Here is a 24,193-nt window from a genome sequence, read left to right as displayed (position 1 = left end):
TCACAGTAGCTATAATTTGCCCTCTCGTGGAGAGACTTTAGAAACCTCTGGCAAGCGGCAGATAAGCACTCCTCCCTCCGCCGTTCGAGCACGGAGGGCATGCATCCAACTCACAAGTGCAGGGGTGTGGGCTGCCAAGTAGCTACTTAACATCCTTTGCTGACAAGTTGGCAAATTGATCAAGCACAAGTGGTGTCCTGATCGCCTCCTGCTCTGAAGACATTTCAAAACTAGTAACAGTCACGGGCGGGTAGGGGTGGTGGGGTGGAAATGGGGTTGTAGCGGTGGGAGTGGGTGGGGGAAGTGGGGGAGTGAGCACGGCAGCGTGGTGAACGTGTGAGGGGCGGGGGAGTGAGCGCGGCAGCGTGGTGAACGCGCTATTTAGACAAGATGGCGTCGGACTGTCCACAGTTCGTACGGACACGCGCATGCTGTCTGCATTGGACAGATGGCGAGAGCAGCCATCTTTGTCCATGCAGACGCATGCATGCAAGCATTGGGGAGAATTGATTCCAAAAGGTCCTCTCCAAGACAAGAGCAATGCATGTGCTGCTTTCGCCAGGCCAGACCTAAAAAGCTCACCTTACAATCGGATCTTGTACAAAGAGGGTTCCTCTTACCGAACCGCTTCCCACTTCACCTAGAAAGCCCACTGTATCAACGAGTGTAAACAGTGACGATAGTTGCTTCAGTACTGTAGTAAAAAACTGGCTATGTATCAACGATTCTGGTATTGGATGTTATGATCATGAATTAAGCAGCACTGAGAGCATGAAAATGATATTATAAACTATCTGCTTCACTGACTAATATACATCACCATCAGCAAGAAATATCATGCCTCCAAATGGGTCAGAAGCACCACCTGAGAGTGTACAATTGTCTCAGAAATTGACTAACCACAGACATATTAAATACATTTGTGGTCATTAAAAATTTGCCATAAGGACAATAATTCTGTAGTAATTTAGACTCAACAAGGGCATCATAAAACGTCCAAGATTAAGGGGAAGACATAGCTTGACCCGGAGCCATCCAGGATCTCTTGATGCTCTCATAATCCAATTTTATAAGGCTTCGTCTATTCAATATAGCAATTGGTTTACTCAGGAGAAATTTAGGTACCCTTAGGTGGACAAGTTGTACCTCACACTGCAGCTGCTCTCTTCCTCTCCATGCTACTAAAAAACAAGCATTTGCAAGGCAATAGGTCCAGCACTTGCGAGAGTTTAAGCTATTGGCATTGTAATGTAATAGGGATAGGGCATAGGGATCTTTCTTCCTCATTACCATTCTAGAAATGCACTCACTGTCTTTTGAAACAGTAAGTGGGAAGTTTAAAGAGGGGGATCCACAAGCAAATTGTATGTGATCTCCAATACATTCTGTGCATTTACAGGAGGATCTCTAAAGAACAACCACAAACCTATCTGTAATTTGCTATGCCGGCAGAGTTATCCCTTTAACAAATGCACTTAGCGAATAGAAAAGGATTGCCTATCTTGAATCAGTGAATCAGGAGTTTAAATGTCCATGAACAAAGTGGAGGTTTTGTGCACCAATATTGAACCAAGGTGCAAATTGGATGCTAATCTGGTCATATATCCCCGGGTAATGTGTAAAATAAAAACAACCAATGGAAAGTGGATAATATTTAACACGCAAGGTGGTTTGGAGTGTGTCATATAGTGGTGTAGGCAAGGGGTGCCTTGGGTGACACTGCAAGCAAGAGAAATGCTACCCTCCACAACAATCTCTGATTGGGTGGTAAAAATTGGCAGAACTGGAGTCCAGCGGGTGCTTCGCACTCGAAGCCCTAGTGACACCACACCTGCTGCACTAATTGTTGCTGCCTCCACCGACCACCACTCCCAATTAATATCAGGACGAATGCAATACTTTACTGAAGCTGAAATTAAAGCCAAGACTGTGGTGGGCAATATTTGACTAAATGCAGGAAATGAACACAGATTATGCAGAATATTGTGAATATTTGCTGAACCAGTAGAAGGAGGAGATGTTATCACAGCTCTCGTTGCAATACAAAGAATGGGAAATACAAGGCTCAAAGGGCCACAGCATCTCTGAAAATAATACAAGTCCTTTATGACCTGCAGTGGAGGACAGAGATGCATTTCCGCTGAAGGATATAAGATGACAACATAAAGCCGAGCAAGCAGCGCGTGAGTGGTTCAGGAGCATCATTTAGGGAACTGGATTCTTAATTATGGAAAGTTGATCACAGTGCATGTTATGATATATTATGAACCCAACCTGTTGCCCTACGTACTGTAGAAGACAACGTTTTTGCAGAGAGCTTTCTATGCCCCCATTACAATTAAATCCTCGAGGTCAGCCATGCTTAATATTGACCTTGCAGTTTCATTGCAACTGACAAGTCGAGGATCGTAATTGATACAGAATAGTTCAAAAAGCAAATGCCATTATCACTTTATGTTTAAAGTATTTTATTCATCATGACACACCAAGACAAATACATATCTCCATAAAGTTCCCAGCAGCTCTTGAGGATTAGATAAGTACAAAAGCTAACAATCACGGGTCGTGGCGGTAGTCCAACCAGATAAGTGAAGGAGTGCATAAATCCGGTGTGACACAACATTTCCAAAAAAGAAACCCCCCCCCCACCCCACCCCCAACTGTCCCAACTCAACTCACCCCCACCCTCCCCACCCGACGTCCAGTGCATCACCCTCTCCCCACATGTATCACAAAATCAAAAGTCTCAAGGAAGGGGGGACCCCACAGCAACTCATCGGTCTGCTATCAGGGGATTTGTGAGCCGCAGGAGGCGAAGATACCTGGGGCAGGTAAGTTCTCTAAACTCCGTAAGCAACAGAGCGTGGAACGGTTGCCAGAGCTCGTTGAATTGGGCTATGTCCCCAGCCATCATAAGGGACATCTTTTCCATACCCAGCACATGCCACAATCTATGAAGCCAACCTGTAACAGTGGGCTGTGTGGTCGTGCGCCAGTGAATCAAAATATTCTGGACAGCAGAGCCTAAGGCTATAGCGATCTGTCTACCCCTCCTGGACTTCAGGGGATACATCAAGTCGTTCGGGAGCCCCAAGATGGTATACGCAGGGAAGCGCGGAAGCTCGGTATTGAAGTGAGAGTCTATTGCATCCAGCACTTCTTTCCAATAGGCAGCTAAAAGAGGGTAGTCCCATAAGATGTGTGTGAGAGTACCACGATGGCCACACCCCCGCCAGCATGTGTCTGCTTTAGTGCGATCAAATTCGTGAATACGCTCCGGCGTGTAATACCAGTAGGTAGTGATTTTAGTAAAGGTGTCAGTGAGGCCCACATGATATGCTGAGTGGCGCGCCCTGTAGGAAATCTGGTCCCACTCCTTAGGGCTCAGCGTCCTCCCAAGTTCCCTCTCCCACCTCTCCCTCCCCGGGTAGTAAAAGTGTGTGGGGGGTAGCTGCAGAAACCTGTATAAATCCGTGATTAGTTTTGAATCAGACGCGCGGGACATCAGCCACCTCTCACATGGCGAGAAAAGCCTATCTGCCGCTTCTCTAACCTGTGGCTGAAGGGCCCAGTGTCGGGCTTGCATATACCGGTGCCTCTCAGTCTCGGGAAGAGAAAACTCCTGACGGAACTGCGTGAAGGGAATAACCCCCTCAGGACCATACAAGTGGCACAAAGCCCTACAACCAGCTAGCCGCCAGTGTGCGAAGGCACCCTTCTCCATTCCGGGAGTAAAAGCCGGATTATCGACCAATGGGGAAAGAGGCGACGGGAACGAGGTAAGATCATATTTAAGGCAAGTAGCGTCCCAAACCCGCAAAGGCACCCTAGTGATGAAGGAAGCATATAAGTTCTTAGGCCGATGGGAGCGGTACAAAAACGGAATCTCCTGCAGAGGCCTACCCGCCACCGCCTGGTCCTGGAAAAGCCAGTGCTTATCCGACTCCCATCTGCACCACTCCACCAGGTACCGCAGCTGCGCCGCCTGGAAGTACTTACGAAAATCCGGGATGCCCAACCCCCCTGCCTCAGGAGACAAAAGAGACAAGGCCCTGCGCATCCTGGGCTTCTTCCCCTGCCAAATGAAGCGGGCCACATCAGACTGCAGCTGCGAAATCCACCCAACCGGCGGCTGAAGCGGCAATGCCCTGAACAGATAGAGAACCTGGGGCAAGATAGTCATTTTAACTGCAGCAATCCGTCCTAACCATGAGAGGATCCCGCGGTTCCAGCGGGATAGCTCTTCCCTGATCTTCGCTCCCAAGGCTGAGTAATTCGCTAAAACCATAGCCTGCAACATGGGCGCTATCTTAATCACCAGATACGGCACCGCCTCCGAAGACCAAAGCAGGGGGAACCCGCCCTGTAGATATTCCCTGGTGGCAGGGTCTAGAGAGATGTCCAAAGCCACCGATTTCCCTACATTCACCTTAAAGCCGGAGACTGCGCCAAAAGCGGCGAGTTCCTGCACACAAGCCGGTAGGGCGGTCCGGGGTGTATCTATTGTGAAAATGACATCATCAGCATAAAGGCTGATCGCATGAGCGAATCCCCCCATTCGTATCCCAACCACTGCCGGGTTATCCCGGACTCGCTGGGCCAACGGCTCCATATATAAAGCAAAGAGCAGGGGCGAAAGTGGGCAGCCCTGCCTAGTGCCTCTCTCAATAGTGAAGGCCGTGGAGGTATAACCATTCACACGGACTACAGCCGTCGGTTCCTTGTAGCAGTTGAGGACCATAGTGCGAAACTTCTCCCCGATGCCAGCCTTCACTAAGACCTGTTCCAGGAAGGGCCAATGTACTCGGTCGAACGCTTTCTCCGCGTCCACCGCCAGCATCATCCTCTACCCAGGGATCCTAGAAGCCTTCTCCAGCAGATGGACCACCCTTTTTGTGTTATCAACAGTCTGCCTCCCCGGGACAAAGCCAGCCTGATCCGGATCGATCAAACCGGGCATGTGAAGCGCAAGTCGACTGGCCAGAATCCCGGTGTAGAGTTTCAGGTCCACATTCAAGAGGGATATCGGTCGATAGGATCCACAATGTGTGGGGTCCTTTCCAGGCTTAGGAATAACCGCGATGGAAGCCCCGAGGAGATCAGGTGGGATGGCACCAGGTTCCGCAAAGGAGTTAAAAAGGCGGGTGAGGACAGGAGCTAAGGTCGTGCAAAACGTCTTATAGAACAGGGCGGAGTAACCGTCCGGGCCCGGCGCTTTACCGTGTTTGAGTTTGGCAATGGCCGAGACCACCTCCTCTATTCCGATGTCCCTATTCAAGTGCTCGGCTTGCAGGGTGTCTAAAGATGGCAGGGTGATTGAATCCAGGTAGGAAGATACAGCCGTCGCATCCGGCGGGTCCCCGGCGTAGAGGTTTTCATAGAATCCTCGGAACACCTCCGAGATGCGGCCATCCTCCGTCTCCACATTTCCACCGGGGTCGAGGATCTCCCTCACCGACTGGTTCTGCCGCGCGGCCCGAAGCCTATTGGCCAGCAGCTTACCGCAGCGGTCCCCCCCTGTGTAAAAGGCATGACGCAGCTGGAGGGCTGCGTATTCTGCCCTATCCATATCCAAGGCTGCCAGAAGCTTCCTCGCCTCTTTCAGCTGCCGCCAAATCCTCGGAGCCCCGGTCCTTCTATGAATCAACTCAAGCTCCCGAACCCTCCCGGTAAGCTCCTCCCTCTTGGCCTGCCGCTCTTTGTTTTCGGCCGCGGAGACCGACATGAATTCCCCCCTGAGAACGGCTTTAAACGCCGCCCACTGTGTGGCCCGGGTGGTATCGTCATTGTCATTGTGCGCCAGGTAGTCGCGCGCAACCTTCTCGATGCGGTCCACTACCACCTTCCGATGTAAAAGGGTATCCCTAAGGCGCCAGGTTCTCGAGGGATGGGCGGTAGGGGGCAGGCACAACGAGGCCTCAACTGGGGCATGGTCCGACAAGGATAACACTCCCATGTCAGCCGATGAGACCAACGTTTTCACCGGGGTTGTAACCAAAAGGTGATCAAGCCGTGCGTAAGTCTTGTGCGCGTGAGAGTAGTATGAATAGTCTCTATCTGTGGGGTGTAGATGACGCCAGAGGTCAAGGAGGTCCACTTCCGCAAGCCGTGCCTTACAGCCTGCCGAGAATTCCCCGACCTGTGGAGAGCGCTGCGCTGACCTATCTACTGCGGAATCAAAAACCATATTAAAATCCCCACCAAGGATGATATGTCGGTCTGGCGAAGCGGTGACATCCTCCACAGCCGACTGTAGGAAGCGCTCCTGTTTGTCATTAGGGCTGTAAATGGAGCCAATCGTGAAATTGAGGCCCCCAACTCGGAACCTATGCGCCAGCAGCCTCCCCTTTTGTTCAGCGAGTTTGTGAAGATGCACCCCCTGAAAGTGTCTAGCCACCAGAATCGCTACCCCCGCAGTCTTCGTGTTGCAAGTGGAGAAAAACTGCAGTGGGAACTTGTGAGATCGCAGCCTATGTGTGTCCCGCGCCAGCAAATGTGTTTCCTGAAGAAGGCAAATGTCTGCATGAGCATTTTCCAACAGTGAGAGCACCGCCCGCCGCTTGACAGGGTTGTTCAATCCCCTAACATTCAGAGTTAGGACCTTAAAAACATAGGGAGGCATAGTGGGCAAGGTGCAAGCAAGCGTATGTACGGCGTGTGAAGGCCTTTAGAGGTGTGTGTACCCTCCACCCCCCCAGAAACCAGGTGAAGGGCAAGAACCCACGCATGCGCCCCCAGCCCCCCGTCCCAACAGACCCCAACATATTGCTAACTCCAGTGTGTCCGCTGGCGGCCCAAAGCGGTGACCGCCCCCCTTCCCTAGTTCCAACATCCGCACTGCATCCCCCAACGTCAAAACCAACAGAAAAAGAAGCATCAGAGATATTCAACCCCCGTGCCATGCACTGGACGACCCCCCCCTGCACACCCAACACCTGTCCCCCCCCCATTCGCTACACCCCAACAGAACTGTCCCCGCTCCCGCGACCCCAACCTCCCCCTCCCCAAACTGAGTGAAAAAGAACCATTGTCCATGTCCGGCCTATAAAGGCAAGTCTATGGAAAATCAACAAAGTGGACGTCCAGCCACCACGCAACTCCCGCTCCCCCCCCTCCCCCAGGCCCCCAAACCTGCAATGTCAGTCAAGCGATGTCGATCTCCACCCGGAGAATTCCTCAAGCGGTCAACGCCACCTCTTCCGCTGCCGTCTCTCTGGCAACGTCTCGTACCGCGCTGTCCATTTCAGCCCGGATAGTGGGTGAATCAGGCCTCGCCGAGGAAGCGGAGTGTCGGCGACCAGGGACGGTCTGCCATCCGTCTCTGGTGATCCGCCTACGGCGAGGAGTAGGGGCCTCCTCATCAGTCGCCATGATGCCCAGTACTGCACAAGTGTCCTGGAGGGAACGTAGCTGATGAAGTGTGCCATTCCATCGAAAAATAAGACGGAACGGATGACCCCAAGAGTATTGAGTACCGTGCTCCCGCAAGAAGTCGGTGGCAATTTTGAAGGACTTGCGCTTCTGCAGAGTGACCACCGAAAGATCCTGGAAGAGTGACACGCGGTGGCCCCTGAACTCAAGAGAAGGTCTAGTGCGAGCCGCCTGGAGGATCCTTTCCTTTAAGAGGTAGTCCGGCAGATAGGCTAGGAGGTCAGGAGGGGGCGCCGATCTACGTCGTGGACCTACCCTATGCGCTCTATCAATCCTGATAAGGAAGTCGGTCGGCTCCTCCAAAACGTATCTGAACAGGTCCTGCAGGTAGTCCGCCGCATTCTCCCCCTCCTCTGCAAGCGGAACACCCCGGACCCGGATGTTGTTCCTCCTGGAGCGGTTTTCAAGATCCTCCACATGCGACTGAAGATCGATTTGCTGTTCGTGAAGTCTGATCACCTCCTGTTGAAGCTGTGCGAGCTCTTCGGCCTGAGCATTTCCCGCCTCCTCCACCGAGGCCACTCGCTCTCCCAGGCCGTCAACCTCTCTCCGGACCTCTCGCACCTCCCCACCCACCTCCTGCTTCAGCGCCTGGAAGTCCTCTCGGAGAGTGCCAAAGAGCGATTCAAGAAAGGATCTGGTGACTGGTGGCTCCCCTCCGCTCGCCCCTTGTGAGTTGCTCGGTTGTCCCGGGGAATGCTGTCCCCTGTCCTGCCTCGCAGCGCTCCTGTTCAGCATTTCCGGCAGGGTCCGATCCCCTTTCTTGCTTCCTTTGTTACCGGCCATCTTGAGCGGCAGACCAAACTCTCCAGGCTCCACCAAGGACGAGAACGACTACCACCTCACCAGGCCGCCTGCCAGTCGGCCCAACCAGCTGTCCTGGGCCTCCTACTCCCTTTTGCTAATGTCCGCCTATGAGGCACTCCCGCGCCGGTCGTTCTCCAAGGGGGCAACTCCGAAAGCTAGAGCCACCCCTGCCAGAGGCCGCGAGCAAAAAACTGTTCACCCGGGGCAAGGCGACCCCTCCGGGCCCTCCCAGTCGAGTTCGTGCCCCACCGGCCTCCTCAAGATCACCTCGATGCCGTCCACTTCGGTGGCCGGGAGCAGCACCTCGCCGGTCGCGGGTAGCGCAATCCAGGGTCCACACGCACTCCTCACCAGGGCCTCCTGTCGTACCCCAAACTTCAGCCCAACCGGCCACTCAGGCGGCCCGCCATCAGGCCTGCAGCCTCCTACAGTCTGCACGAAGGGATGGTCGGCAACACGCCTCACCACCTCCACCAGGCCCGGTACAATATTTGCAGCTTATGGCTCCCCAGTGGCAGCTGTGTCGCCCTGTCAGGTCCCCCGCCGAAGGCCCACTTGTCCATATGACCCCCAGCCACTGTCCATATCACACTCCCATCTGGGGCACCAGGGTGGGGGAAGGAGTCCCGACTTCCGCCCAGGCCATCTCACTCCCGCTGCCGGTGACTCACCAACCGCCTCAGCCAGCTTCCCAGGCTCTACCCGGCACCATGCGGTCTCCGCTCCAGGCCCCCCGGACCGACCGATTAGGTCCGGGCTCCGACAGCTGCAACAGTCTATGCGCCCAATCAGGGCCCGCGGCCGTGCCGTCCCGGGCCCAGTGCAGGGGAAGCCGGGGCCTCGCGTGGGCCGACTGCGACACTGCAAGTGGGGTGTGTCCCGGAGGCCGGACCCTGCCCCGCGCACCAGTACCAGTCCTCCGCCGGACCTCCGAGGGGGGGACTGCCGCAGATTCGGCCTCCCGGCCAGACAGGATGGGGGCGCAGCCTAGCGCCACACCGAGCCTTCCTCACAGCTCTTCACCCGGCTCCGCTCCGCCTCTCGGACCGGCCTCTCTCCCGGTGCCGATCACCCCTAGTCCTGGTGGGATCAACCCGGAGCTCGCGGAAGCAGCAGCCAGGGCCGGCCCAGACCCCGCTCCGATACAGGACGGGCCTCCTCCTTCCCCACCTCCACCGGGTCCGATCCTCTCTGCAACGCCAGCCAGGGTCCACTTCCGGCCGGAGCCTCGGCCCACACCAGCTCGGTGTCCGGCGTCAGGGGCTCGCCAAACACGCCTCCGGCTCCACAAGTGCCTCAGGATGTCACTCCGGGGCCCCCCGCTCCTTCCGCCGCCGGCTACTAGCGACGAGGGGGGAGATCAAGGCCAGTGAAGACGGTCAGGGGCCCGGGCTCGGAGGAGATCGCGAGGAGAGCGACCACTCACTCCGCCATCTTGGCCACGCCCCCCGCCATTATCACTTTAAGGAGAAAGTCACATTGTCCCCTGAATAGTACAGACAAAATGCAGTCGACCTGCCAATTGTGCTCTGTTTACTTGTTTTGAGATTTAGAATACAAAACTAAATCAGAGTTTTAGCTGAATACAATTCCAAGTGATGTGCTAAAATTTCATCAGGATTCTGATCAAATTTGTCGATTAGCTTTCCTTTGCTGCTTGAATACAATACATTCTCTCCTTAAGTTCCCTTTAGCTTTAAGAGTTACATTCCCTCCACTCTTAGGCAGAACTGAGGTACCAAAAATTGTGAGTTACAAATGTTTAACATTTCTGGAGGAATGGGCAAGCTGCCGAAGTTTCATAACAAAGGCGTACCGAGTGGCCTCCTGGTTTGTATCAATCAGAGCTTTTTACAGCAAAAAACTAAGCTTCAGCTAAAACATGCAAAAAGTTTCTTAAGTGCAGAAGTAAACTGTAAGGACAGGATAGGGTGCCCAACGACAAAGTACCCGTGGCGGCTCTGTCTATGGAATAATGTGGGGCCAAAACATGGAGGCACAAATATTGAGGACCTAAATATCATATAGGTATGTTTATATAGGTTAAAATATATTTTTTATGTACATCTCAACATTTAAGTACCCTGAAGACGTATCTTCAAGGTCTGCAGATTTGGAGTTAGGAATATCAAATCCATACTTGGCTATATGCAGATACCTTGATATATTGGTCCTCACTATTATTGCCACAATCTTTTGGCAGCACAATATTTTTGTCTTGGATATCTGATCGTACGACACCATGATTTCAAGGTTTGTGTCATTAAGAGCTTTTTGCAGCAAGGCTCGGAACCTCAGCAGGTTTGTGGAACCAGCCTATTCAACCTGTGGAGCCCAATGCTGCCACAGCATCCCGCCTTTTTTGCTTGCCGATTTCAAAAGGCAATATTGGTCGTCCGTGGAGGATGCATAGGACCTGGTCTACCACACTCCATAAAAGTACGCTGAATTTTTAGTTCTCTATTCTTTTGTATTAATATTGGTTCATTATTTTGGAACTCCTGACCCATGCAGATCACTTTGGTGTCTAAACTATTTTAAATTAATTTGAGAATTGTGGACTAATTTCTCACCTTTAATGATGATCTGGTGCTGATGAACATGAAGCATAAGCACTTTTCTCTGAGAAAGGTCTTGAGGCTTTTGCCAAGCTACCATGAATAAGCTCTGAATTTTCACAGAAACGTACTTTTACGTTTAGGCAGAAGACTAATTGTGTTATAGCTCGGCCACAAGTCATATTAAGACAAAGGCCTCTCTATCACATAGGCTAACAGTCTAGTTTCTTACAGTTGGTATCAGATCAGCCTCACACTCAAGAAAAATCCGCTCTTCGGGCGCTCATCCATTTGCACAACCATACAAACCCCCTCGCAATCACTCACTGGCTAGTACCATCTTCACAGGCCTTCCCAACTCCAAACTGAGCCCATTGAAACGGGCCATTTATTCAGTATTCTGAGCAATCACTGGAAAATAAATATGATCACACTATCTCCACCCTGAGGCATATCCGCTCACTCCCAGGATGAGCAGTACTCAAATTTAAATCCATGTTCCCGTAAAAGCCTATATACATGGAAATAAAGGATATCTAGCAAAAAAACTATCGATAACTCGCTTGTCATTTCTACAAAAAGCACCAACCAACTGTAGATGTATACAAAACCAGAAAGGAAAAACTAGAAAAAATTCCTTCCCCATGCTTGCCTTCAACTAACCAGCAGGATTTAGCCCCAACGGTTCAGAACTTCAGAAAATAACTCAAGACCCTGTTCTTTTCTCTGCATTTTGTTCAATCCCCCACCTCACGAAACCCCAGTGCCAATGTAAATAGGTTACATTTTACAATCTGTATGATGCCTTACAAATTATGTTGTGACTCCTTCTTCCTGTTCCTATTCTGCATTTGAAATGTCCACCCATGCTTCTATAAACTGGATGTGATGATGCACAATGCTTAGCTCCCTGAAAGGTGCTGCACTAACACCAGGTTTAGGTACACTTTATGCATTTCACCAAACAAATTCCTGAAACTAGATGTAAGGCTGAAAATCCCACAGCGACACAAATGTTGCCCGTCTTCAACTTTTCTGAGTGTCTCAGTCTATTTTACCAGTTATCTCAAGCCTACTCGCTTGTATGTTGTTTTGTTTTTCCACCAGCATCCAAAGTAGGGTGCACTGAAAGTGTACCCCTACCCAGTGTGAAGGGCAGCTAAAGCACACTCACTATGCTATGGGGAGACTGCCAGATGGTGCCAATGGAATCTATAGGGCAGGGGCACACACCTTTGTATTTGAACTTGTGGTATTAGTGTCTACTGACCCTCTTGATAAAATCACTTCAGTTTCGCAAAAATAGGGTTGTCTGGTTCTTTTTGACACTGTGCTATGTCACAGTATTACATGTGGTGTTCACAGGGAGAATGTGGAGTGTGAATAATGTTTCGATATAGGACACGTGTATAACAAGCTGGTCTGAAAGCCATTATGTGTTCTGTGTAATTAAAGCAGTGTTAGGGACCTCTGCCGCCAAGGTGGCTTAACTGATCATTAGTCTTTGGACTCCAACACATATTCAATCCACAGAAACGGCCTGCGACATAGAATTCATTAAACTGAGATGGACACTCGTTGAAGAACAAGCCATGCTCTGCTCAGCGTCACCCTGATCTCACAAGGGATGCCCAGCATGCCGGTTCCTAATTCAGATACCAATGACACAGTGATTATATGCTACTCTCCGGGTCCCCATTGAAGGAAGTGTCGGAAAATGGCTGCAACGAATCTCTAACTTCTGGTTAACTGTGGAGCATGAATTAAAAGGCAGCAGACCTATCCAAGAGTCCCAAGCTTCCTACCTCACGAACCTCTTGTTTACAATAGTAAGGGGATCAAAAATCAAACTCTTGGAGTAGTCAGAGTAAGTTCTAAATTAATGTAGTACACTTTTGAGGTTCAATATTTCCCTTTGTGGAAGAATGTTAGCGCTAATTCCTTGTTCCGGTCACCACTTCAAATACAGGAAGAGGAAGTCACAAATGATGACAAAGAATGGTTGATCAATGCAGCTGATGTCAGTCAGTTAAGCGGCATATAGGAAGCAGAGCTGTTTTAATCTATGGAGTTTGATGAGGAATTGGCCTTTGTAAGGAAATATAAATTGGACGGTAGCAGTATGTTTCAATCTGCTAAATAAGATTTTCGAACGAGACCATGAAGGCCATCTTGGTCAGAGAGTAATTAAAGACAGGGTACTTTCTGAGGTATGGTGACCAGGTATGGACTGAAATCACTGAAATGGTAAAAGACTGTGTAACCTGCTCAAAATGAAACAAACAACACAAGACTAACCCTCCTTTTCCTCTATAACCAATATCATTACCAGAAGGTCCGTGGGTAAAATTGGCAGTTGAATTTGTAAGTCCCTTTAATGTATTTGATACAGGTATGACATAGTGGTGACAGATTAATACTGTAAGTGGTGGGGGGGGGGCAAGTTCATATTAGAGGTTAATACTAGGTCAGTAATTGCATTCTTTGAAAGGATATTAATGAGGAGAGGTTTCCCACAAGGATTATTTTTCTGACAACAGGGTGCAATTTGTTTCTAAGTAGACAGCAGATTTGTTTAACTTAATGTAGTGATAAGCATCTTAAAATTGCCCTTTATCACCCATGAGCACTGATTAAATGCATGCAATGCACAATTAGAAATACAATGGAAGTAAAAAGGCTGTTGACAGCATTGAATGGTATTACTGCACTACTCCTTATTCGGTCACTTGGAAGAGTCCTTTTGAAGTTTTGACGGGGAGGACATCATCATTCAAACTTTGACTAGCTTGGATCATGAAATTGCATCAGAAGAAAGTGCATGACGGAATAATGGGATGTGATTCACTCAAAGTTAAAAGGAGGATCTGTAAGGCAAAACTACATTATAATATCAGGTATAGATGGAAACACTGTGTAAGGAAAATCAAAGTTGAAGACTGGGTGCAAATTAAAAATCTAGTCCATCTAACTAAACAAATTCCAGATTCAAATCTCCTGTAAGAGGCTATGATTGGTAATGATGTGGGCTCAGTACTCTATAGCGCCATGAAACCGCCAGGTGTACGTGCGCTTTATAAATATTTTAAACTCAAACTCAAACAAATGATGAAACTTGAAGAGAGTAGTTAAGTTGGGAAATCAGCAACGTATCGATGAGTAAAGAGGCTTGCAAGATTAGTATTTAGTCAAGGTGAAGGGTAATACTGTAGGGTATTTCAATCAATCGGTGTTCTTGTAAAGCGCAACTACTACTCACCAGTAAAGGGGGTAGTCAGCTGTTCAGTCAAAAAACCATCTGCTGAATTATTCTTAATACTTGCTAACTGATTTTTTCTTGAAATGTTTGTGATCTCTTTTAAATTCAGAAGATGAAGATGTGGTTGTAATGTAGCTTTAAATGTGTACTATTGTTATATTCTTTCCTTCCCTGTGGTAGTCAAAGATTTCATGTTGAATGTTGGTTATCGTATCTCAATGACATTCTAAAGCAAGTGGTTCCTGGTGCTGCAGAGTAGCAGAAGTGAGTAAATCCTCGCTCTTCAAGTTGGAGTATCTTGCTTTTATGGATCACAAAACATTTCTGACTGAAAAATAATTGCCATGGCTAAGAAGACTGATAACTGCATGGAGCACTGCCTCAAGAAAATATCCTGCCTAGGAGGCACAGAGCTCTGAAATAATCAAGATTCTCTTAATTTCAAGAGGGTTAAGGATGACCGAAGTACTAACAGACCAAGTCTGCTGGTAAGACCACACTACCCTGTTGCCCTGCACTCACTTTTACCTAGCCTCCCACAGATGCTCTTCCTTCTTTGGACCTAATCATTCATGATGAACTCGAAGCCACTGGAATAATCGTTCTACATCAGATGTTTCTTGAGTTAGCACATTTTTTCAAATCACCTAACTAAATAGGGTGTTACTGCTCTGCTACAGGTGGGTGCCACCCTGTCAAATGGGTATCCCAATCCACAGGGTTCCATCCTATCAGTGTGAAAACCTTTTCCAACAATTGCCAATTACTAAGCTACAAACCCTGGAATTTTGTGAACAGCCTGGAAAGCTCACCGTGAGGTGCCATCTAATTTTCTGGCATACTTTCACACCTAGAGCTACACAGAGACAAGTGTGACTATATACTGATGCTGCCAGAACCCATTTCAGAGAGACACAGGCAAGTGGGGAGTCACCGGGATTGTTGCACGGTCGGATGTTGTAGAGGTCTGCAGCAGCTTCCGGTGGTGATTAGCACTTTCACCTTTGCCGGGGCATCAGCAGGTCATCTGATGTGCTCCCTCCAGTGATAATGAAGTTGCTCTGATCCTTCTCAATGGTAGAGGGACGAGTGTTCATGTCTCAATGCTTCTTTTTGTTTATATTTATACACTGTGAGGCATAGCAAAAGCAATGCAAATATATCTGTTTAAGTTTGTGATATGGTGGATTCTTTACCCATATGTATAAAAAGCAAAAGATGTATTGTTACTACTGCAAAGCATGTGGATAAATTGAGTAGTATTTTTGGTTGCCGTACATGATGTTTTGAATACACCTTTCTAAAATTGGATTAAAACAATTCTTTGTATACAACATTATTTTTTGAGATTTTCCCTGATTGTGATGAAATGGGATCACATATGTGACATATTTTGAAGTATAAAATAATGAGTACATGATTCCTCTTGGGACATTTTGTATTGTGTTACTTCTCTTCCTCACAGTGCACACTGATCTTGGCAAACAGACAGGCACGTTGGCTCCAGGGTACGTGGTCTTGGATTTCCCTGGCGATGTACATTCCCCAGCTGGGAGAATGGTAAACCATAGCTTCCCAGACCTGGTCACAAACAGAAGTCTTGCAAAGATTCTCTTCCTTGACCTGAAGCGCGACTGGCTGCTTGACAGTTGACAATTTTGGAGGCTTTCAACTTCCCTTCTTATAGTCCATTTCCAGACACAAATTGCAATTTGATGTCTGAGTTTTTGAAGTCTGTGCTGAGGGTCTGATTCCTTTTGAAGTGCCCACATCTCTGCACTGCCCTTTCTTCTGAAAGCAGTCTGTCACAGCTGGAGTGACTTCAAACCTGAAAGGCCTCCATAACACAGGCCACAGGAGTGACTAGAGGTTCACACCTGGATGCCAGCCTCATTGATATGTATATCAAAGTGTTAATAAAGGGCCCCAGTCCTACTCTTTATGATTCCCTTATTAGCCCCATCTCTTTCCTTAGATGTGCCCAGGCTCCTTCCCAGTGATCTCTCTCAGAATCGAAGAGCTCCCATTTGAAGTGTACTGAAGAGCCTGGCTCTTCCATTCTCCACTGTGTGTTCCATCCAGCCCTCAGGGATGCAGCAATCCATAAATCTCTCTGGGGGGAATCCTCTCCTTCCTCATGTTCTTCCAGTCAGCCCTGTGTCTCCAGAAATGGAGCCCAGAGTCTTCCATGCATTGTACCATCTCCTGGGCCTCCACAATGAAAGGTGGGTGCCCCAGGGCCACTAGTAAAAATAAAGGGGCCGGCCGCGCAGCCCCTATCCTCGAGCCTTGGTAGGCCCTGGGGACCCTACCCCACAGGGACACTAGTAACAATAAAGGGGAAGGGGCTGCAGACCGGCATTGCTCCCATGGGAGTCTGACTCCTGTGGGAGCGAGATGGCCCAAGGGAAAAAAGCTCCCTGGGCCAATTAGAAAGCACTATTTTTAAATTGGCACTTCCGCAAGAATCTCTCTAGCCTCTCGCAGGCGCCACCATCTAGATATACAATACTTTTTTTTACCTGAATGTCTCAAAAACGACTGAATGGATTGACACCAAATCACAAAAAGAGCAATCTACAGACCAAGCCATAGTGTCATGCCAAATTTGTTGTAATTCCACCCAACAGTTTTTGCTGCAGCCCTTCTTAAAGAAGACTAGGGAAAATGCATGGAGATTTTGTGAACCCCCTTTTTTCTCGGACCCCATTTGACAAATCTCCCCAAAACTTTCCATGCACAAACTAGTAAAAAAGTAGCACCTTTTTGGAAAGTTTGGTGGAGATCAGTCAAGCTAGGCTAAAAAGCTATTAGCAACACAAAAAACGCTTTTCCTATGGAACAGCTGACCTAACTAAACTACACATATATATTTTATATATTTATGCATAACGATAAATGAAAAAAATGGTACTGTAATACCTTTTTTTTTTCATTAAGCAACTGAGTACAAAACAATCAAAAACTAGTTCTGAGTGCAATTGTGAATGCAATCCCTTACCAGTCATGTAATTTCATCTTTGTCACCATGAAGCTTCAAATGACTCCAGTAATTAAAGCTCTCTTCTGGCTCCCATGAAGCATTCAGATTTGCTGATTAACCCATTGCACCTATTTACTTTTCTTTCAGGAAGCTTGCACCATGCTTTCCTCTTTAGCGGTTTGATAGTCGATGAGAGGGACCCCCCCCCTTCCCTTTTAGCCGCAGGCAATTTAAGGTCAGCTTTAACCATTCAGGGGCGGTTATTTTTTTATTAAAAGATAAAGGGACCTTTATGCAAAATTAACAAATCTTGGGAACCTCATTCCAACTAGTTCACACCCACTTTGACCTCGGAATATGTTTCAAGATGCGTAGAAAATCTGTTACCCAAACTGTAGATGAGGCTTCACGCCCTAGACCCAACAGGATTAGGACTTACATTTTAAATGTGCACCTTCAACAAAAAGAACAGAAAATTCATAGAATGTAGAAAGTAGCATTGTTAACTGCTGATTGGGTACCTACCTCTCGTAGGGGCACGATAAGGCTGCACAGGTTCTCCTCCTTACTGGTGAAACAGATGTAGTTTGTGGAAACAAACATCTGTCCTGAGATGTGCGTTTTGCTGAAGGGGGTCCAGAGAGTGCAGTCTGTATGGCCATCCAACTTCTCATCCTTTGGAAGACGGAACAGGGCCCGGTAGCGCTCACTCTTGGCTCTGGCATCAAGGTCTCTAAGAATTACAGCACAACAGACAAATGTAAGTTTTGTGGCATTTAAAGCTTTCATTTATTTTATACAGAAGATAATCCGAATATCAGTGCTTAATTTAGGGCTATGTTTACTGGTGAGGCCCAAGAGAACACATTTTTGGGGACCAGCACTTATTGTTCCTCATAGAAAATTGACATCAAGCAAAGGAGAGAAAAATAAAAACACAAACGGGAAAAGAAAGGAGACAAGAAAGAGAGAATGGTCACAAAGCGAGAAAGCAGGGACCAGCCAGAGTGAGAAAGAAGAGATGCAAATGTCTGGGAGTTGATTAAAGAGGCCAGAGATTAATTCAACACTGCATAACATTGGTATTCGGTGCGTCAGTTTTAATAGCACAGAGTGAGCAGAGCTCTGGGCACCGACACTCATTATTTTACAAATGAATCACTGCCAAACGTCAATGCAATAACAGACTAATCAAACAAATTGTGGTATTCAACCCTAAACACTCATATAATTATGTTAAATGAATGCAGAAACATACCTAATCCTCTTTTTCTCTTTCCCCCATCTCTTACATCCTTCCATTTTCTTAAGCCACGTTCCACTCTTGAGCTTACCCCTAGCCTCCCTCATATTTTATTACCTAATTTTCACTCAGCTATCATTAACATGGCTATGCTTTGTAGGGGTACCAGATTATGCACCCATTTTCTATTTCATAGAATCTCTCTCTTAGGAGTGAATGGGTGGACCAATTATTTGTATATTTTGTTTGAAAGCACAGCTGTCTGCGAGACCACATGCTTACAATATACATAGCAAGGTATTTTTGGTCAGGCTCCTTTATACACTGTCTTTTTTTGGCTCAGCTTCATTCAGCTACTACTTTGAGAGAGCAAATCAAATCTTGGATCAGCCCAAAGGAGATTTATCACCTCATAGTATTGTGATTGCTCTGTATATCATTCCGCCTCCTACAACATGGCTCCATTAAATTCAATGAGGGACTAATTGACATCTAAAAAATATTTATTTTATCACGTCCAGGTATTTAGCGCATACATTCAGTGTAAAAAATCCTTTTTTAGGTTTCGTCTGCACAGCGCTTGCGCTGTGCCTGTGGAGTCTATTGCATTAAATATATCTTAAAAGGGACTTAAAGACTGTCTTCACTTCTTATTGGTCCTTGTTCTCATCACTTTACTTATCCTTGTTTCTATTGGTTGTAGGCATTCTGTTTCCTGTTCTTCCATGTGTGATTCTCTTATCAGTTTCCCATGGGCAAAGTACTGTGTACATTCACTTTGGTGGAACTTCTTTTAAGTGTCTCAAGCAATGATCGGGAAAACGAAAAAAATAAGAGCTAAACCCTTGCTTTAAAGAAACAGCGCTACCGAAGTGCTGTGGGATCAGCGTGCTCCGTGGAGATCCTCCTACGTTTCTTTTATTCCTTTTCTTCACTCCAGACAAAGCAGCACGAACTAGTGCTCCTGAGAGACAAGCAGGGACCCACTTGAGTGTGTTCCTCATTTGGTGCACTTTACCTTCACAAGCAGGCATCCACTTCAGTACTTGTTTACTGAGCGAATGGGCTTGGCGCGATGTTATTATGACTGTCGAGATAGATGCAAAGACTAACGCATTTATGCTATGTCTCCGCCACACAACAAAGAGCAAAGAAAGTCATACATTCTGCAGATAATGTTTTCTTGTTTTTCAATATTTCAGCATTGACTGATTAATTTCACTGGACAGCTTTAAGGCACAAACACATTTCTAGCGCTGGGTGTCAGCAACCAATCAAGAAGGGAGAAGATCAATGCTTACACTGATCAGAAGGTGCTGGTATTGGCCAGGCCTTTGTTCGCAGGCTTTTATTGGATTCACCACAATGACATAGTTATCCACAGCCCACCCACACAGAGAGTGCTCATGTCTGCATTACACTTGAGCTTGAAATTGGCTGTCCACAGCGTTTAGGTCAGCTCACTACAACTCCGCAATGACCAATGTCTTCGAGGAAGCCACTCCACCAAAACCCAAAATAATTCGGAATAAAGACAACACCTATGGTTTAGCGAAGCCTTAAATGAAGAGAGACACAAACTCAGATCAGCGGAACGGAAATGGAGGCAACATCCCTTCCCCAATAATCTTAAACTTCTGTGGAAATCGAGAACCTACTATAATAAAAGTATCCTACAATCAAAAAAAGACTTTCAGATCAGAACTAAACAAGGCCAAAAATAAACCAAAGAAACTCATTGAAATTGTGAAAGAACAATCTAACAAATTAGCTAAATCTTCATTACTAACATAGAAATCACAGTTGAGTAGTGTAGAATTTTCCTCATTTTTCACAGCTAAAACTAACTCTCTTCAACTCGAACTTAGTGTAGCAACACTCAACTCAGCCACCCCAAGGTGCAGTCAAGCCAAAATGCCTGCACTGCATGAGCTACCGCTGCCCAAAAAATAACTCTCACTGGGCCACTTTTAACCCCTTCGTTGCGGCGGCTATTCCGCCGCAGCGCTAAGGGGGAGGCGGGGCCGCGCGGCGCTCCCGTGCTCGTGACGGAACCGCTCCGTCACTGCCCGCGGGTGAGCTGTGCTTGTGACGGAACGGTTCCGTCACGGCCCCGCCCGCTCTTTAGAACGTCAGCGCAGGCGCGGAATTCACCATGATGAGTGCAGCTGACCGTCACACACGGTGCGTATCGTAAAAGATTCATTCATAAAAATAAATACATAATAAATCACATATAATGCCCCTAGAGAGTGGAGTAGGGAAAGGTAGTGCTGGGATAGTGAAAGTATAGAAACTAGAGCATGGGTCACTAAGACCTGGATACACCAAAAATAATGATAAGTTGACACAATGGAACAAACAACTCATCGATTAATTTAACAAACATGCCTCAAATAAAATCACAAATGATAAATCGGGAGGAGGCTGAACACAAGAGGAAGTGTCGAAGTTTCGACCCAAGTAGATGCAGGCGTGGTATAAACCTTGCTAGAGGGTCTTCATCAGGACAGGGGTTGCGGGAGGTGGGGCAATGGATCTGGATAGAAAATTAATAAGTAAATGTTACTGCGGGTCACATTGGATCCCAAAGAGCTCATAAAAATGATAAAAGGCCGATATGGGGACATAGTCATACATTATGAACATGAGGAATACATCATTAGCAGCATGAGAGTAGTTAAGGACAAATATCTTATGAGGCAGGCTAATTAGAAAGCCTCAAAAGCACGATGGTTGATTGGTCAAAAAAATCACCAGATGACAAACTCGACAGCATCGATTTGCACTGCACAAGAGCAGTTGACACATGGTATACTTATCCGGGACGTGGGCTCAAGTGTTGGACCCATACGTTGTGAATCAAAGGGAGTCCATAAGTCATGCAAGTAAGAGTAAGTCTTCAAGACATGTAAAATTGCATACCTTAAGATGGTACTGTAATGCAATAAGTTGGGTTCAATAGTAGTAGACTCTTGGAGATAAGGAAGTGAGGTAACGTCTAAAAAATCAAGAATATTCATTTAGATAACGTAAACAAAAGGGTTGTACATCATTGTAAACCTCACAAGTAGCAACACTGAATAGATGTAAGCCTCACTGATAGCGACAATTTGACGACGAAAATAAGTGTGAGGGCACACATCTATTATCAGATTGAAAGAACAAGTATACCTTATATACATGTGCCGGTGAGTTAAGGGCAACTCGTCAAAGTAATAATAATTGTCGCACTAAACACGTTGGCTAAGTGGTTAACGCATGGTGAAATGCAGTGGTGCGAATAGCCCAGAATCTCCACAACGAAAGGAAAGGAAAGGGAACACCCAATGTTCACTCATAGCACCTCGTGCGGGTGCCTACAGTATCGACAGATGACAGAAAGATAACATCACTTGCATGTGAGTTGGCATACCTGTCAGTTGAAAAAAATGCTGTTGACAACGGGGGTTCACACATAGATGTATAGAGAGGCAAGTACTGATCGCTGCCGAACTGTGTATTGAGAAGGTCGTAGTTGGACACAGGAATGCAGGATCTATAGGATAGCGAGGCAGTATATTACTACCTTCGCTTATAAACACAACAAACCGTACAGGGCGCTTTCAAATTAAGATACCTGCCAAGAGCAGAAATGCAGCAGAAAACGGGGGTTCAGCTGTAGTTGTTAGCAATGGCGTGCGTAAGTCACCGCTGAATTATGTGTTGTGGCGGTCGTAGTCAGCTCAACAAAACAAAATCTATGAAGTAGCGGGACAGTATATTAGTGTTGTAGTCCCCACGTTAGTAAAAATCACGCACAATGCCTTCAGGGTGACATACCTGTCGAAAGCAGAAATACCACGGAACGTGGAGGTTCGATTGTAATTGTGGCATCCACCGAGACCGCTGGATTATTTTGCGGCTCGTAATTAGTTCAGGTCAAAGAACGGGATCTACAGAATAGCAGGACAATATATTAGTACCGTCGCCAATTACACTAATGAAGCGCTAGAGTCATAGGGTAGGTTAGGATAAACAACCCGTACCTTATAACAGGAACTATCGTAGACTAATCGTAGGATCCAAAACGGCACTGCTCATCGCTGGGCTCAGACGGCAGTAACCGCTAAAACTATTTCCTATAGAGTTCCGATCACGTGACATATAATAGTCATGGTCACAGAAAGGGGACTGGTGGAGAGAAGTACGATACAGTCTATGCCTGATACCGTGAGCTGACAGAGCCCCGGGAGTTATATGAGGGATATGTTACCAAATCCGATATATAATATAGCGGTGAAGAAAAAACCCTTATGGGAGTGGTGTATCTCAAGATGAATAATAACAACACCGCTTCTTAATGTGTGGTATCTTAGAGCAGGGAGTTGCAAAAAATCAGGGGGTGTAGTCGAGACTGATCATGTAACACTGTGTGTTATCAATGGAATTTATATACAGGAAATTATTGCTGGGTAACCAAAATTGCAATTACATAAAAACCAATTGCCAGCATGAGCCATAATAATGCTTATGCTGGCAATTGGTTTTTATGTAATTGCTCTAAGATACCACACATTAGGAAGCGGTGTTGTTATTATTCATCTTGAGATACTCTGTCAGCTCACGGTATCAGGCATAGACCGTATCGTACTTCTCTCCACCAGTCCCCTTTCTGTGACCATGACTATTATGGGTCACGTGATCGGAACTCTATAGGAAATAGTTTTAGCGGTTACTGCCGTCTGAGCCCAGCGATGAGCAGTGACGTTTTGGATCCCACGATTAGTCTACAATAGTTCCTGTTACACGGCACGGGTTGTTTATCCTAACCTACCCTATGACTCTAGCGCTTCATTAGTGTAATTGGCGACGGTACTAATATATTGTCCTGCTATTCTGTAGATCCCGTTCTTTGACCTGAACTAATTACGAGCCGCAAAATAATCCAGCGGTCTTTGGTGGATGCCACAATTACAATCGAACCTCCACGTTCCGTGGTATTTCTGCTTTCGACAGGTATGTCACCCTGAACGCATTGTGCGTGATTTTTACTAACGTGGGGACTACAACACCAATATACTGTCCCGCTACTTCATAGATTTTGTTTTGTTGAGCTGACTACGACCGCCACAACACATAATTCAGCGGTGACTTACGCAAGCCACTGCTAACAACTACAGTTGAACCCCCGTTTTCTGCTGCATTTCTGCTCTTGGCAGGTATGTTAATTTGAAAGAGCCCTGTACGGTTTGTTGTGTTTATAAGCGAAGGTACTAATATACTGCCTCGCTATCCTATAGATCCTGCATTCCTGTGTCCAACTACGACCTTCTCAATACACAGTTCGGCAGCGATCAGTACTTGCCTCTCTATACATCTATGTGTGAACCCCCGTTGTCAACGGCATTTTTTCGACTGACAGGTATGCCAACTCACATGCAAGTGATGTTATCTTTCTGTCATCTGTCGATACTGTAGGCACCCACACGAGGTGCTATGAGTGAACATTGGGTGTTCCCTTTCCTTTCCTTTCGTTGTGGAGATTCTGGGCTATTCGCACCACGGCATTGGCGCAAGGTTTGTTTTCAATTTCACCATGCGTTAACCGCTTAGCCAACGTGTTTAGTGCGACAATTATTATAACTATGACGAGTTGCCCTTAACACACCGGCACATGTATATAAGGTATACTTGTTCTTTCAATCTGATAACAGATGTGTGCCCTCACACTTATGTTCATAGTCAAATTGTCGCTATCAGTGAGGCTTACATCTATTCAGTGTTGCTACTTGTGAGGTTTACAATGATGTACAACCCTTTTGTTTACGTTATCTAAATGAATATTCTTGATTTTTTTAGACGTTACCTCACTTTCTTATCTCCAAGAGTCTACAACTATTGAACCCAACTCATTGTATTACAGTACCATC

General features: G+C 47.0%; 1 protein-coding gene across 1 annotated transcript in view; it reads right to left on the bottom strand.

Moving 5' to 3' along the window:
* TBC1D9 (TBC1 domain family member 9) overlaps positions 1-24,193 on the bottom strand; it is a 385,175-nt gene that overhangs the window by 152,223 nt on the left and 208,759 nt on the right. The window contains exon 6 of the mRNA XM_086962231.1: positions 17,564-17,771. Coding sequence (XP_086818357.1) covers positions 17,564-17,771 — 208 coding nt within the window. The remainder of the gene's footprint in view (positions 1-17,563; positions 17,772-24,193) is intronic.

Source organism: Lissotriton vulgaris, chromosome 3_1 (genome assembly GCF_964263255.1).
Source record: "Lissotriton vulgaris chromosome 3_1, aLisVul1.2, whole genome shotgun sequence".
In the NCBI taxonomy this organism is placed as follows: domain Eukaryota; kingdom Metazoa; phylum Chordata; class Amphibia; order Caudata; family Salamandridae; genus Lissotriton; species Lissotriton vulgaris.
The sequence above is the reverse complement of the archived record's forward strand: the minus strand, read 5'-3'. Positions and strand labels throughout refer to the sequence as shown.